The sequence below is a fragment of the Montipora capricornis genome, chromosome 12 (assembly GCF_036669925.1).
Source record: "Montipora capricornis isolate CH-2021 chromosome 12, ASM3666992v2, whole genome shotgun sequence".
NCBI lineage: Eukaryota > Metazoa > Cnidaria > Anthozoa > Scleractinia > Acroporidae > Montipora > Montipora capricornis.
In genome coordinates this window covers 16,791,840-16,808,919 of record NC_090894.1, presented here as the reverse complement: position 1 = coordinate 16,808,919, position 17,080 = coordinate 16,791,840, and the positions used below count along the sequence as shown (strand labels likewise).

The 17,080-nt window shown below is 38.9% G+C and overlaps 1 protein-coding gene across 6 annotated transcripts in view; it reads left to right on the top strand.

Annotated features, from left to right (window-relative positions):
• The first annotated feature begins 359 nt into the window (after nucleotides 1-359).
• LOC138026332 (protein jagged-1b-like) overlaps nucleotides 360-17,080 on the top strand; it is a 44,764-nt gene continuing 28,043 nt past the window's right edge. The window contains exons 1-5 of one of the 6 annotated variants that reach the window (XM_068873636.1): nucleotides 360-605; nucleotides 1,085-1,291; nucleotides 1,671-1,907; nucleotides 3,679-3,790; nucleotides 15,051-15,145. In XM_068873636.1, the coding sequence (XP_068729737.1) occupies nucleotides 15,079-15,145 (67 nt within the window). In that variant the 5' untranslated portion in view covers nucleotides 360-605; nucleotides 1,085-1,291; nucleotides 1,671-1,907; nucleotides 3,679-3,790; nucleotides 15,051-15,078. Of the gene's footprint in view, nucleotides 606-1,084; nucleotides 1,292-1,670; nucleotides 1,908-3,678; nucleotides 3,791-6,944; nucleotides 7,205-14,445; nucleotides 14,509-15,050; nucleotides 15,146-17,080 lie in introns of those variants that run through there. The other 5 variants (XM_068873637.1, XM_068873638.1, XM_068873640.1 and 2 more) reach the window with 5 other exon arrangements.

The window sequence follows — 17,080 nt, the reverse complement described above, 5'->3', positions numbered from 1 at the left end:
CAACAGAAACTGGCCTCCACAATTGACTGAAGAGACAATTTGCCACGAGGGTTTGGTGCTAACATTGCAGTAGTGACTGAGAACCGCCTGAGCTGGGCCTCTGAGTCTGATTAGATTACATATCCAATTCCATCTGGATTTAGTTGCCTATTCTGCCACTAAGAAATCATGTGGCCCGTCACGAAATCTTTCCTTAGGGAAGAAAGACTGCGTGATGAGCCAAAATGTATGCGAAGGAGGCCACTTTCTGCAACTCATCTGATCCAAAAAGAGCAGGCACGAAATATCAGTCTCCGCGGTGGTCCTCCAGCACAAACAGTTTCCTCACACTACCCCTAGCGGTGTCCGTAATATGATCCCTTTGCAATATGCTTGCATCTGGCGCGTGTGTTCGATACCTAGTCGTTTTGGAATGCATACTGGACCTCCATTTCATTCATCGGCTCTCGTTTAAAAGCCTGGAAAAACGCGGACTTGTATGCCTGTGACTTGCCGTTGGTGTTTGCTTTCTCCGGCAAAGTTGAATAACAGAAGAAATTGAAAAGAACTAAGGACTGGAAAGTCCGTAAGTCGACTAACACACATTGAGCACTCAATTTAAAGAGGTAAGTGTGTTTTCTCACTTGATGTATAGGACTTCAGTTGTTACATGGTCAACGAAGCGGTCTCGGACGAGAATTTTATTGTATAAAACGGAAAGAAGCCTGTATCACATAATCTGCAATTGTTTATATGTTTAGCGAAATCGTATTCGACATTTTGCAAGGTGGCCTGAAGATTTCGCACTAAATTAACAGCCTCCAACGTCAGATAGTGGCAAACAGGAAAGTCGAGGATTTCCTCCGCTGAGAGAAACGAGAATTTCTATGTTAAAAGCAGACGATATGACCAGCCTGTGACAGTATTTACGAATATCACGCAACGTTAAGCATTGTCATGGTCAATTATGTCACGCAACGTTAATAAGCTTTGCTGGTCACGGTTATCGTAGGCCCTGTCTTTCAGGACTTTATAGCCCACTGCCGCCAGTTTCTGCAAGGACATCATTAGTAGGTGCGTAACATTTGTTTGTCTTTGCAAACAGAAGCAAGCAAGAGGTGAAATAATTCTGTTGATGACGACAAAAATAATGACAAATGACCATGGCGTCAGTGGTGATGATGATGATGATGAGGATGGTGACGGTTACAAAGATGTTGACGATGACGTATGATTTTTAACGAAGATGATAATACCATGTTGAACACTGGCTAACACGAATACTCAACACAATAACAGCGAGAGCAGTTATGTAAGTGATGATCATTTTATTTTCAATACCAAAATACCTGGGCTAGTGTCTAACTTCAGTAACTTGCACTGAGGAAAATATACAGCGGAGGCGCGCGTGCGTAGCACCATGGTTAACAAAATCTGGTAACCGATCGATGCAAGAAATTAAGTTTCAGTTATGACGTTATCGTACGCCCGGCTGTGCGTACGTTTAACTGTTCATGTAAGCCAATACGCAAAATGTCGTACTTCCGGAACCCGCGTTTTCTGGCGGCGGGAAGTTGCCAAGGCTGGAACCCGCGTTTTCTGGCGGGAAGTTGCATGTCTAGCGCACTGCATTTAATAAAATAACCAAAAGTTTTAAAGACAATGAAAAGCAAGTTAAATACTTTTTTCAGTTTATCGTACAACGAGGAAGGAAAAGAAAGAGAGAGAGAGGAAAGAAACAGTAAGCAAGCGACGAGTAGGCGAATGACAGCGGGAGAAAATAGGTGAAATATTAGTGACGAATATCGTGAAAGAAAGAGCAAGGGAGAGCCAGAATAAAGAGACGAAATTATAGTGACAAGCAGCGGAGGAAAGAGCAGGCACATGTACGAGAAAACAGGCAGAATAATGGTGACGAAAAACGTAAGGTAAGCACTTTTGTTGTAAAACTATCTGAAAACAAAAACATAAATAAATATTAATTGAGGAGCTACGCTTTTAGGGTTTCGTAAACATATATATATATATATATATATATATATTCTGAAATATTATATTCCTTGACTTTTTGAATTTATGGTACAGTATGGGGCCTAGTTCTCGGCCACAAAAATGTAAACTTGTATTTCTTACCTTGGAATAGCCGTAAGGACTTGAAATTTCAAAGACAACTAGCTTCAGCATTCAGTTTACATATGTAAAGCTATCGACTGCTCAACGCTGTTTTCTCCCGAGTAATAACGAAAATAGAGGCTTCGTTCGTGGGCCCAGTTATCGGCCAGCGAGTCCAGTTTTCGGCCACTGAAAAGAGTGTGCTCGATACCTCAGAATAAACAAAGTTTTATCACCAATTTTGTTGTTAAGTCACTAATAAGGCTTGTGTTTGACATTTCGACCACAAAGTATCCTTACGAGCTTTTTTTCATGTTAGAAATGGAAGTTTTTTGCACACCTAGTTTTTCTCGTAAATACACTGGCAAGCGAAGCTAAAAAAGAGTTGGGTATTTCAAAACGGCGTCCGGTAAGTCAGAACTCATAGTTTTGATTTATAGCTACTGTCGGAACATGCCACTCCATTACAGCTTTACTTTTACAAATGATTTGACAAGGAAACTCCATACAAAACTATGAGCACTTTTTAGTGTTGTCGACGGGCAGCAGGGTGGCCGAGAATAGGCAAATACGCAGAAGTACTAACGAAATATTGAGGGGTGAATTTAGGTAAAAGAATAAAATAGGCCAGGAAAAGTTTATATTTAGCAGAAAGCTTTATCACTCTACGTTCATTATGCCAAGAATTGGCTTATTTGGGCCTCCTACACGGATAAAATACAAACTTGAATTAGACCATGTAATTCGAGTACCCGTAAACAAACTCGTTTTCATGGAAATCAAATTCACGTACCTTCGTGTCACCTCGATTTGCTCACAGTATATAGTAGCTAAAAACTCAAAACTCGGCAGGACAAAAGACAAGGAATAAAGCTACCTTTGGAAGCAATTGATTTTTATTCAGATTCATTTTTGGCGCTAAAAATGTACGTTGAACAAAAAGTGGCCTAGAACTGGGCCCGGCCGAGAACTGGGCCCCTTACTGTACACACATTGAAAAAAGTTAAGTTTGTCTCAAAGGATTCCTGACAGAATTGTTTTGCAGTAGAAAAAATATCGTAAGGCACTCCCCTTAACCTAATAGCTTTATCAATTATGATTGATTTCTGCTGCAGCTGCATCATTTTAATGTATAATTTATGAGTCACATCTTTTAATAAATCGAAGTTGGAATACCTGCATTTTATTTTTTTGGCTTGCCTTCTCAATTTTGAGAAATCTCGCTGTCAATAGTCTGTTGCGCGAAAAACGTCAGTTGTCCCTTGTTTTTCTTTCTAGAAAAGACAATTCGGCTTCAAAAGATTGTTTACTAAACAAAAGGCAAAAGTATACGGTAAAATGGGCCTTTTTCTTTTTGCGACAAAAAACACACTGCCCTCTCATTGAAAAATACTATATCTTCAATGCAAATATATCTGTGGTGTACTTGTGGTGTATTACTGTTAAAATGACAAGCATGTGTTTGATACAATGCCGGGGATGGGTGGCTCGTGCTCGCTGTACGCAGGTGCCGTATATACTGCAGGCTTTATACTTGTTGCTGTTTTTCTGTATTCAAACATCAACATTTGGTGCGACACACTTTAGATTGCTCTCTTCACTGCCCAGCGTCAACTCATCGGCTGGAATCAAGTACTGCAGCATCTAACAGGAGACGTCCTCTTACTTAAGTTCACCTCAATTCCACGTTCTTTGTAAGGTAAGCTCAGTGGTGTTGACTGAAATTCCAGCAGCAAATCATATTCTTAAACCTTTTCAAAACCTATCACATCCTTAAAGGGAAGCACAAACGAGTATTTTGCTCTCTAATTTCCTTTAGCGTATCTTGGGTTCGCTTTGCTATAAAGGGCGTAGTAGTAGTAGTACTCCCCTGTCTTACAAATAACCCTTCTCCGTTGTCGACGCACCCAGGCCGTGGGCGTCAGTGTAAAGTTATTGATAAGCACATAAAAATGGGAAAAAGATTCTACGTTTGCTATCTCCGAAACGTTGAATTGATTCATTTGTGTTAGAAGATTCCGTATGTCATTTTTGTTGTATTTTTTTCCAGAGTTCAATCTTCACTAAACAACTCAATAAGCAAGTTACCGTGTTAACAGAATTAAAGAGTTTTCTTATTTAAATGAAATGACACGCCAGTGCCAGTTGGCTTCTGTCAGTTTCGCTCAAGAAAATCGATTCTAGTAGGCTCTATGTAACGTCCATTATTTTTTCCCAGTGACTCGTTTCTACCAGACTCCTCGGGTTAAAACTGATGAAAGTGCGCTATGTCTTCAGTTGAAATACTCACTTTCCCAAATCCCAATGAGGCAGTTATGAAGCCTTGAAGGCAATGAAAGTGTAAAAAAAAAAAGTAAATAAAAAATACAGAAAGAAAGCGAAAAATAAAGGCCACCTGAAAATCACGAGCATGCGTATTACAATCCATCCGGCAGATGGACAAATTGGTGTTTGAACAATGAACCACGTGGTCAAGCGAACTGATTTGCGTGCAGCAACGCCAGCGACCATCGCACAGAACTTGGAATTCCCTTTGTAGTTTGAATTATCTGAACTCTTTATCTTAAATTTACTGCCAACATCCAAGGAAGGAAGAAGGCTTATCTTTGTTTTATTAGCCTCTATTAAATCTTGTACAGCACTTTTCGTTCCATGATTGAGGAATTGGAAACTGTTAAATTTTGGAGTAATTAATGGTTGCTACCCTAAACAAAAGCAAGTGAACATAATTTGATTCAGTGGATCCGCGGTTTATATCTTTGGAAGCGATGATCAATGAGTTTGCTGCGAACTCAATTTTGGATATTTAGATAAAAATTCCACAAGATATAGATATACTCAGTAGTGGACAACGGCTTATTGTTTGCTGTGCGCCTTGCTATATCACTGTGTGAAAACAAAGCAAAATAAATTTGCTGAACAAAATTATTTATTCACTGACCGGCGCGCACAAGGAGAACTGGATTTGTATAGTTTGCAATATTAACCTATTCGTGAGAGAATTCTTAATCAATAGAACCTCGCGCGAATAAGTATGCAAAGAATTAAAAAGGAGAAAAAATGGACTGAACAATAATGGCCACGAGTCTTCTGTCTGTTCTTCATACCCTTTTGTTTGTATCTCTAACCATTATATTCATTGATTCACCGGTAACAATGCTCCCTTTTTGCGCTCAAAACGTGTTTACAGGTTCCATGCAAGAGCTAGAAAGCCCGACACGCGCCGGCTTTCGCCTCCTATACTCGAAGTTGTGGCAATTTTTGTGATATCAAATCCAGCCTTATCAAGACCATGCTCAAAGATGCAGCTATTCGTTGAGAGACCGCCCATTTTACTCTTTGCGTCAAAGAAAACTTTGAGATCTCAAGGTGGAAAGCATTCTTTGTTGGTTACTTTTCACGGCAAACAATGGTCCTGCGTGTATCAACTTATTTTCGAAAGAAAATTCAACACGAGTTTTGTCTTCTGTTGCGAATTTTTTTCCTTACGATAAAAAGTCGCCAGAAGAAATTGAAATTGTGTTGAAGAAGAATCGCCATCTGCAAGCTGAAATTCTTACCTTTTCGCTTTTTTTTTGTTTATCATAATTACCCGCGAAGAGCTCATGTCGTGCCCTGGGTTCGCGCTACCGCCAAATATTAATAAATGCAACTTTTGTGTCCGTTTTCTCACAATCGGTTACATTTTTTTCAATTTGCCGTCACTCTTCCAAAAAGAAATAAATGTTTTAAGTTGTTTTATTAATGTTTATGCGAGAAAATGGGATGTTTAGGTGTCGATGACACTTGTATTGTGCGCTCGCACGGCGCCCGACTGTTTTTGTTTTTAAATAAACTTCATAATGCTCGCGAAATTTCGACGTTTTACTTATCTTTAGGTAATTCTTGATTTCCGATATTTAGAGTCTTCTCGACGGATCGCAAGACCAGATTACCTGGCATTATTTTTAAACGTTAGTCTTCAATATTTCTACGCTAAAATTGGGATTATTTTTCCGGCGAAGCCAACAAAAATCGAGATTACTTCCCAATAAAAATTCTTACTATCGAGGTGTCTTGATCGGTGACTCTTAACAATTCTTTATATGGCGCCTTAGGAATCTAAACCATCTTTAGCTTTCTTTATTCGCTTTCAGAAATTAGTTTTCGAGTTAAGTAAATTAAAGCATCTCAAGTGATAATTTTGGCAAGTGGCTGCACCGGGTCGGCTTCCTCAGAAAAACCCCAGTGAGTTTGAGTCCGACTTTCTTTTCTTCATTGTACCGTCTTCTATAAATATGTTTTCGCACTTCCGCAGCGACTCATAATATTCATTTTGTCTTTCTTTGTTAGTTTCGCTGCAAGATGAAGATCAAGTAATGACAACAAAATCAATAAATTAAGTAATTTTACGAAATTTCTGATCGGCATGTTTTAGAATTTAGCGAGAAGTAAATTTTGCAAACACTCTTAAATCTTGTAAATTTAGATTCTATTAATGTGGCTGTAATTTTAAGCCACTGCACCGCACCGACCAACTTTAAACAGCGTCGGAAATTACTCTAATTATCAATTTAGATTACGTCTTGGCTGTGCGGAGATTCCTTTGCGATGGAAATTGTCTGTAAGTAGCTATATTGATGAATGGCGATTTTTCAGCTATTGACAACTTGGAGAGATTTGAATTGTTTTTGACAATCTAAACCAATAAACACCTTAATTTGCTCGATGAAAATAATTAAGCCTGTCAATAAGACTACAGCGAAAATCCATCTCACACAGGTCCCTTGTGCACCTGCGTTATATTTGAAAGTGAAATTAAGGCTTTATACAATGGCCCCTTTCAATTAGGTATTGTTGGTCAGCCATATGACAGACCACCCTCACCTAAAACGGCTACAATAGAAGTAGCGGCTTGTTCCAGGGAACGGAAAATAAGGACTGAATTCTCTTGAATGAATCGTTCGTTCGTTCGTGCGTTCGTTCATTCATTCACATGTTTCCAGCGAAACTCTGCGAGGGCAAGCTCGTTTTAACTGTTGGCAGGCTTGGAATTGTGATAGATTTATTTCCGGAGTGCCTTAGGCAGAAGTTCATAGGTCTGCTGGAATAGCAGTACGGCGACTGCGTAAAGGTGTGTAGAGATTTATTTTCTAGAAGCGCACTCTGTAGAAAAGATGAGCAGTAGATATTTAACAAGTCCGCCAAATGAAGAGAAGATTGGTTGAAATTCGCGGTTTGAATCTTTCATCCCTCATCTTGTTTTGCCTTAAATGAATGTAATTCGAATTTATGGCAGGCATCATGAATCATTAATTGAAGTTAGTGATACAACGTAATTCTTGACGTTCAACATTCACTTGATAAGATACAAATGCCGAATGGTAGATAACTTTGCGAGTGTTTTTTGCCTCCTTCTTTTTACTCCCTCTTTGATGTGAGTCAAATTAAATTAGTGTTAATTACCAGAATTCTTAATAAATGAAACTCTCTCTCTGGTTAATTGTAGTCGAGAAATGGCATTAACAGAAATTCCATTGGATGAATTTTTTTATTGGTTAATTGTATATCAAACCAGAAGAAGTGGAAAAATCAATATGAGTGGCGGACTTTTCCAAGTCGTTTGTCCCTGGTATTATTTGTTCTTGGTCTTCTTAGTTTCCTATAAACTGTACAACTGTTTGTGCCGGTTTCCTAGGATTTCATCCTGTATTTATTTCAACAGGATAGTGAGCACGTTCGAAAGAATTTCTCATTTGATTTGCTGTATGAAAATAAACGAATTATCTGCGTGTGTCCGCTAGGGCAAACACGTAATTATCATTTCTTGTATGGTATTTAGTTTCTGCTGTGCGCCAGATGCTATGTTTGCCGTAAGATGCCGCTTGATGTAGGATGTGAATGGTTGAAATTTCCACAAATAAAATATTTAAAGACTTCTACCGTTACAGTATTAAACAGTTAAACGCGTTTGAAGAAAATGGAGGAGAACAACGCTGTTTAATTGCTAGCTCCCAATGGAAGTTTGGTCGGCTGCTGTAGATGTAGCACTTTGTTCATACCAACTGAACGAGTTTGGCTCAGTATTCAGTCTCAACGAATCGAAAACCTTTAAAAAGCGAGAAAACGCTGTTTTCCGAATGTTTATTGCATCGCAGAAATAATGAAATATTTACCGAAGAAGACAAGAAAACCAAAAAAGAAACAATTTTTCGGAAACAAATTTTTCCCACCTCACGAGTGTACGTGAGGCAGTGTTTCCCCAACAATTGTTGCCCGATTGCGAGGGTCTACCGACAGACCTTGGCAGCTACAGTACGTTCGAGTTACAACAAAGTGGTTCGTCTAAAGTTTGAAATCTTATGTGCACACGTGAGTTACTTTTCTTCCTTCAAAAAACGGGCAAACAGAATAAGGTTCTGCATTTATTAACAATTTGTCAAAATGCTTTACAGCTGCTTGTCAGTGGTGTACTTCATTTCTCAAGTTTAGATTGGTTACTGAGAACTATCACATATGGCCAAAATCATTTCTTGGTCAAATAGGAACACTTTTTGTTAGAGAAAGTGTAACCCCAGAATAGAACGTTCCCCCCACTATTATAACTTAAAACAAAGGTTATTCACAACAGTTACAGCTTAGCTATCCGGCCATAAAAGCCCAATGATTTCAACATCATTCCGAATATGATTTTTGCGCTCCTTTTTCTTTTCATGTTGATAAATGCCGCAAAAGTATTGTCCGACACTTGACAATGAAATCAATGTTTAAATTTGGAATTTCACTGCACTCAATGTCACGGTCAATCGAATGACATCGTCGCAATTTAACGAGACACCAAAAACTACTATAAGCCGAAAGTTTTTGCGTTTAACTTTCTACCACGTGCATTTTTGCACTTGCAACAGTAGCTATCCAATCTATTTCTTTTCAGTCAGTAATGACCTCGCGGTTTGGTTTGACGTTTATGGATTTTCAAAATGTAGTATAATGATCATTGCTCAGTAATCGCAAACGTAAGTCCTTCGACTAAAAGTAAACGGTAATATCATTACCTTACGACAAACTGAAAATGAGTGGACAGATAGTGAGTGTTTGGTGAACATGAGGCCAACCCCAGTTTTAGCTTTCCCGGCTATTTATATTGGGACCCGAGTGCTTAAGTCCATTTGTTCAATTACAAGCGTTTTTGTTTAGCGAATTTAAGACGTGTTTTCTTGTTTTTGTCGTTTGGTTTAGACCGTTTGCAGTCAACATTTTGTTGTACAGTCGACGAGTACGATGTCGAAAGAGAGCAAGACCAACTGAGTGGAGTATCTCGGAGGCCTTCAATCAACTGTTTGACTCGCGCTTTTCCAGCGTAAAAGTTGCGTGGTAACCATACTATTTAGTTCGACCAAAAATTGCCCACAAATATATTTACTTCTCGTTGTGAACTTCATCAATTGGTCTCGGTGCGTGTCTGGAGAGAATTTGAAACTCAAGTTCAAAAAATAAAGGGGTAGATTTAGTTTTCTTTTAGAATCGCTTGTGGTTTTGTTTTTTGTCATTCTTGTAGTTGTGAATCATTGTTGGCCGAGCGTTTTAGATAGAAAGGAAGCTGCTTGATTTTAGACGCGATTCTAGATAAGTTGAGCTGAATTCAGCAAAGCGTGACTTCGGTAGACAGTTCCTTCGATTGCCATAAAAGGTTGTCTTTCCGTGAACCGACTCCGCGATATATTTTTTTACATAACCATTTTCCTATTCAGATCACCACTAATCTAACACAGAGCCTTTCTTATGGAACAGTTTATTGATTTGTGACATTTGTCAATCTCTTTGTCACATCAAGCGTTTGAATATGAAGCAATGAAATAAATACTTCCAAGTTAGATCCTCCTAGTTCCGTGTTGCATAATTTAGGCATTTTCACGCTTTATAAATCATCGAAAAGTGATGCATACGAAGTGAAAACGTCCGGAAGGAACGTCAGAAATAGACATTCGGCTCCATTGTGACGTCCTTTATTGATAAAAATTATCGACAAAATGGACTAAAGTTCATTGGGAAAAAACCCCAGACATAATGATAGAGATACTTAGCATCGAATGTACGTGAAACGTGGAGTCATGAGAGTATGAAAATTCTTTTATTCTAAGTTTAAGAAATTCAGTGTTCGACTGATATCTGCAGCTAACAGGCAATAAATGAACCAAAACAGAGTTTTTGAGAAAACTCATATTTCAGCTTGGCTTTTGCCGTTAACACGATCCTGAATCTTTTTAATATTCTACCGTTTACGTTTGAGCATTTTCGTTAAGGTTATAAAATAACTGAAAAGCTCGTTTTTCACTGAGTTGAAGGTGATATGAAACGGAGACAAATGAATCATTAAACTCAATCAATACTTATTAAAATAAAGGGAAATAAAAGCATTTAAGTGCTCTCAAGTTACCTGAAGGTTTAACAGGATAAATACGCTGACAGACCGTGGTGACATTGAGACACATAAGTGCATGATTATTTAAGCTATCAGGCATAGGAATAAAACCCTTTTCGACCTGATTGTGCTGTATTCGCTGGCTGATTAACAGTTGATAGCAAATCACCTTGTGTTAACCATCAGACCTGAGACTTTCTAACTTGCCAATCACTTACAGCGCATTGCCAGGTATGTTTGTTATGTTTCCCGGTACACCTTCACTCCATCGGCCTTGCTTTTAATTTTTTTTAAAATCATGCACAACTCGGAAAGCGGCTTGTAATGGGCCTCTCCTCCGTTCGTCCATTGTCAAAATGCATTTGCATAAAAACTGCGTTGGAACCTCGTCTGTCATTTTTATATAGACTTGAACACCACGATAAGGAGGCATGGCTTGGTAGTTTTTCATTTCAATAATGCAGCATACTTCACGATTTTACTCACAGACTCAAATCTTTGACCCAGCACAAGAAAGCCCACCACAAAAAATGGTCAGCTCAGTAGCTTTCACAATGACATACCACAAAGTATGTAAGAATCTGATATTCACCTTGTACAGCTCAGTGGACTTGCTCATTGGAAAGAACTACGCACTTATCTTTATCATCTCTATCACAATGGTTTCTCTGCGGACTTAAAGTTAAAACACCGTCAGTTCAATATTATAAATACTTGCGAAAAGAACGTGGTGTTCGGCAGCTTCAATTGGAATGAACTGAAATAGTCACATTTGTTCGTTTTTCTTCGAGGCAGAAACCATTTTAACTGTTAATTAACTTGACCGTAATGTGTTTTCAAAAACCGGTTTATATTTGCACAATATTAGCAGTAGATTGTTGACTGTCATTATTAAACCTTCAAAAGGTTAGATTTGTTGTGCCCTAGAGAATTTATTCAACGACTTGACTGCATCCTTTGTCATAAGAAGATAGGAAGGTTTGAATCATTGAGCTACCAAATGCGTTTCTAAAGGTGAATTAAATTTGACTTAGTCAGACATTGCCAAACGCGTGACGTTTGTGTTTTTCTTTGTAATGTAAATTAGACGAGAGTGTCACTGAAAGTGCCGTGGCTGTGTAAATTGTACTCGAAGTTAAAGTCGTACACTTTATGGTGTGATAAGGCATGAGAGCTATAAATAAGTGCCAATTACTCACTTCGAAATGGCCACGCGCCAGATAGGGTGATTCTCGTTGGACCCACATTCCGCTCGGCCATTTTTCGCGCTCCCCTTTGTTTCGCTCTACGGACAAAGTAAAGACAGCGATGCTGGGATTAATCAAAGACAACATGGTTCTTAAAACTTGCGTGAGGTTTCATATAAAATTTTCTGATGTCATTTTATTAAATTCCGTGATCAACTCTTTGTATTTGTCCCGGGGGGGGGGGGGGGTACTCGATGTATCCCTGGTTGGGGAGGTGCGGCGCGGCCCCTCATACCCTGACCCTGTTTAAGACAAATATCGTTGATTTTCCTACCCATTTTAAGACAGAATTCCGATTTTTGATACCCAGTTTAAGACATTTAACCCAGTTTAAGAGAAAAATTGATAAATCGATACCCTGATTAAGACAAAAAATGCTAAATTCGATACCCTGTTCAAGACAAAAATCCCGAAAAACATACCCTGGCTGGCCGCACGTCCCCATTAAGCCCTTATAAGGGAGTACCCCCCCCCCCCCTCGGGGTATTTGTCTAGTGTTTCACAAAAGAACATAGACTTCGAAAGGGCCTTATTTGCTTTTTCTTACTGATTATTACCCATAAAGCAAATAGCAAACAACATCGTCTTATTTCTTTTTATGTGCTGGCCCGATACCTTTATTTGTGTGGTCGGAGCAACTCGGCACGCAATCGGTTCTGTATATGTTGTGGACTGGTCCAGTAAACCGTTTGCTACTGGTCGCAATCTTGAACAAAACATTCAACGTATGAACAGCCCCCGCTCCACCCCTCTCCCCTCACAAATATTTACACAGCCGAGTTCTACCGTTGTGAGCTTTTTTTAACCAACACTGGATTGTGGGTAGAGATGGCTGGATAAAAACCTTTCAGTTGATTCATACAAACAATAGGATGATAGTTTCCTTATGGATGTGAGTCCCATCTTCCCAACTAGTTTTCGTCGACGATTGTGAGTGGTTAGCAAGTCCACATTAAAATTAGCTTTTCACTCCATAATTGAAGAAAAAGCTGCAATATTACGGCTAAACTTGCACACAATTCGACTTGCGACTGACTTTTGAGAAAGTCTTCTTACGGCCTGTGAGAGGCTGGCAGTTCGGCTGCGGGAGACTCGGTGAGAGGTTTGACTGCTTTTAAGTTTGCCCTTTGACATGTCCTAGGGACATTTCGAGTCGTGGGTGTCAGTCGTTTGTTTTCGGTGTCGCTTGTATCGATATCTCTCGGGTTCAAAGATCCAATATTAAGCTGATAAAAAAACCTCCCATTCGGATGAAACAAGCAGTATCTTGGCCTCTAGAGACAAGCAACCATGAGGTACTTTAATGACTTTGTGTCCTCGTGTTAATATTTTTGGAACTAACCTTATCTCTTGAAAGAAGCCGTCAAATGCTAGTTTGAATTACACAGAATTTTTTTTATTTGCTTTGCATACAGACAGTTAATTCCTGGCTTTTGTTATTCAAGCGTCAGAATTGTTTAAAAATATATACTTGTTGGTTCTTCTACGCCAGCAGAATATTATAGAAACAATTCGCATAGTGGTAAATGTGCTTTCTCCTAACGTGACTGGCATTATAGTATTGTCTGCTAAATCTTTGAAAATCGTTTCAGTGAGTACTCTACTAGAAAAGCAAACCACTTGAAGCACACGATGATTATCATGAGAAAAAATCTACAGTTCGAACAGAAAGGACATCATTTTTATTGGCAGCTCATGACTTCATTTGTTACTAAAATATGTGATGACGGAGTTCTGTTCGTCATCATGACACTGGAAGCCGACGATAAACAAACACTCCCGATTGCAAATAAACTAGTGTCCCACCCCCTACCCATCAGCCCACGCGAACTCGCTCACGTGACAACCCGCATATCGTGCATAATCAACTCCTCCAACTGGTGGAGCGGGGCCTTGCGGCGAGGAACACGAAACCGTCCCTGAGAATTGCTCCTCTAATCCTTCATGCTTTAGTTAATCTGATATCTGATGCTTCGTTTTTAATTATCTTTTTAACATCCGAGGTGCTTGAAACTGAAAAGAAAACAACAATATATGAGAGAGTTTTTGCAACTTCTTCCACAAAGAACTTGCCCTCCTATCTACTGACTGTCAGGCAATTACCTTTGGCCAACCCAAAATTTGTAAAAACCAGAAGTTTATTTCACATTATAAAAACATGATACAAATGCAGTATCGTTGAAATCATGCCCGGCAAAGGCTGGAGATGAATATGTCTGCACTTTGTAAACGGACTTAGTTTCCGCGAAAGCACCCTCCTTTTCGTCAGAATTAGAGATCGAGCTTTAAAACTTCCAACAGATTAATGTTTGAGTGTTGTTTGTAAGGTGAAATTGCACTGACGTCGTGCTTGAACACGGTGTTTACTACTGAGTCTTGCTTATTTTGAAATTGACTTCGGCTTTATTTGGTCGTCCTGGTATAATAGGTCCTTATTATAGAAGAATAAAGCTATTTCGGCTTTCTCATTGCATCTTCAGTTCATTCCTATGCTAAGTGGTTCTCCGTAATGTTAATTAAGATATTCGAAAAGTAGAAATAGACAAATAGAAATTTTAAGTAACCTGTCAGAGGTATTGCCGCTCGGCGTTGCAGGTTTACAGTGCATTGGACACCAGCTCATAAAAAATTCATTCGTTTCACGGTAAAAAAAACATTTTATAGAAGTTCAGTGCCAAGCCTACCTCGTGTAATTTACGGAGACGTACCGAAATGTAACAATTATCGACTATCGCTGTCTAATGGAAGTGTTCCTTCCTAAAATTATCGGTGAGAACCCTATTCAGTTGTGACTGAGCATTTGTCAGTATTACTTATTGGTTTTTATGTAGGTTGGAATTGACTTTAGTTCGAACCATTTGTTGTAGTAATTTTCATGACGTCCACTAAAACAAGCACATTTGTAACGATCTTAATGCCAAGTTTTTGTTCTCTTAAGCTGACGTCTGTTCTGGATCGTGGATATTTGCTTATTCAGTTTGTGTGCTCATCAGTGACCGGGGAATCGTTGGTTGTGGGATGACATGGAAACTTCATTGCTTCCAATATCGGTCAAATGTTTGGCCAAACGTTTGTTATTAGTTTTTTTTTGGTGTGTGTGTGTGCGTGCGTGTGTGTTGTTATTTTGTCTGGTGTTTTTTTGTTTTCAGGGTGTTGTGTCGGGTGGTTGATTTTTAGTGGCATTTCTTCGGTTTGCGTAACGGATGGTTGTCGTGTTTCCTCTGTCACCTCTGCCACTCGATCGGCGTTGTTGTTGTGTCTATAACAAACTAGCGTTGTCTCCATGTAATGACATTATTCTTTGTTTTCAGCTGAAACTGGAAAAAATCCGTCGTAAAGATGTTTCCTAGTTGTCTGTGGTTGGAGGTGGTAATTGTCTTGATCAGCTTAATTACTCCGTTTGCTGGTAAGTTTATTGCAATTCTTTGTCTCATCTAACACTAGCAACAAAACTGTAGTCTTAAGCAGCTCGTCGTGCGTTAAACTGGGAAATTCATTGCTCTTCATGATATTATGGCTGGAATGTTAAATGAGTGTTCTCTATTGTTTGACTGCTCCATTGTCTGGTTGGTTTTGTTGAGGTTTGAAATCTTTCCTTGGTTCTAAACAGGTCAGTGTCCAACTGCAGGTTATTTTATTAAAAGGCAGACTGAACGGGGGATGCGAAGTAGTGATGGCATTTAGAACTTGCCAAGTACCCGAGGGGATGCCGTTTGTGTTGTTACAAAGTTAGCTGGTGGAATTTCGCCAAGATGAAATGCCTTTTTGTCTCGTTCATTTACTGGAAATCGGTTGCCTAATGGGAGAGTATAAAAAATATTTATGAAACGATTCTAGAGGTGTTCATCCTCTTGGTGTAATAACGATAGATTTTATTACCCAACGGAAAAAGGAGGCATTTTCCAAAAAATGCAGTGTGGGCGTTCATTTCATAAATTTCGTTTGTTTCTCGTTGACCGCAGTTATTGTGTCCTTGAAGAACTATGAAATCAGAGACGGCCGCTTGGTAAAGGATGTTGTAGCAAAGGAAATAAAACTCCTTAGTCTTTCTAACCTCTGGGTGGCTGTATTTAACCGCCGTTGAACACGTGACGTAATGCCAGCAAGTTTTTGGCTTTAGGGGTATTTTTCTAGAACAAAACTGTTGCTTTTATCCCAGTAATAAATTTGTCGCCAGTGTTTTGGCATTGCTTCCTCAGTGACAGTAGGTTAGCTCTTGTGAGAGAATGCTTCTTCTTTTTTTTTTTTTTTAACTTGACCTTGAAAAATTGTTGATGATCGGCTTGTACAGATAACCCTCATATAATTGCCCGTAGCTCCTTAAGTACGTTGTGCTAATGACTCCGCGCTTTTTAGTTTTGTTTACCAAGGTTTCAGTTATCATTGTTTCTCGACAACCAACTCCAATATTACATTTAAAAGCCGCCATATGTCAGGATCACTCTGATAACTAATTACCAACGTATTAACACAATTAACAGGGAATTCTTTAATTGCTATGCAGTGGCTTCAGTTTGGTTTCCGGGATAATATATACAAGAAGCATCGAGGAACAGATTATTTCTGGTCCACATTAAAACCTTTTGTATAATATTTCAACAAAATTTTGAATTTGTCGTCTTTTCTTAGTCAGTTGCAACGTAAACAAGACATTACCGGTACCAGGAAAATGCACTAACGGGATGTGAAAATGTTGTACTACACGACAATTTCAGTCAGTCTTTAGAGATCCTACGGGTAAAGGGATTAATTTATTCTTTGACAAGGCAGTTATCGAAGCTTGTACTTGTAAACCGGCAAGATTTCGTAATATTTTGTCTTGTCAGCGTCAAAAGCGTGTCGTGGTCTAATTAAACTGTTTATCACAGTAATCATTTCTTTGGCACCATTTCAAGAGTAACAAACCCCTGAAGCGTATAGTTGCTGTCGTCGTTTTTTTTTGTTTAACATTTGCATGTAGTTTAGTCGTGCGCCATGTAACTTTGTTTGTTTATCGTAATAGAATGAGGCGTATAAAGAATGTGCATAGGTAATGATGAATACAGCCAAGTTACAGTTTAATTATCTTTGAAAAATGCATGGTTACCCCCAATTTTCTTTTTGGATTTTAATAACACTTGTTGAGATCTGCTTTTCCACATTTTCATAAAGCAAAAATACCTTTGAATTAGAAGGCACCGTCCTTAATAGAATGCCTTTCGTGGGGGTTCCAATCAAAACAGAGCTATGACAGTGCTATTGTTTTACGTCATGTAGCCGAACAAACAAGAATCAAGCTGGATTTTTTTTTTTCGCGTTTCACCGTGGAAATATGACAATTTTCACGGGAAAAAGCCTTTCT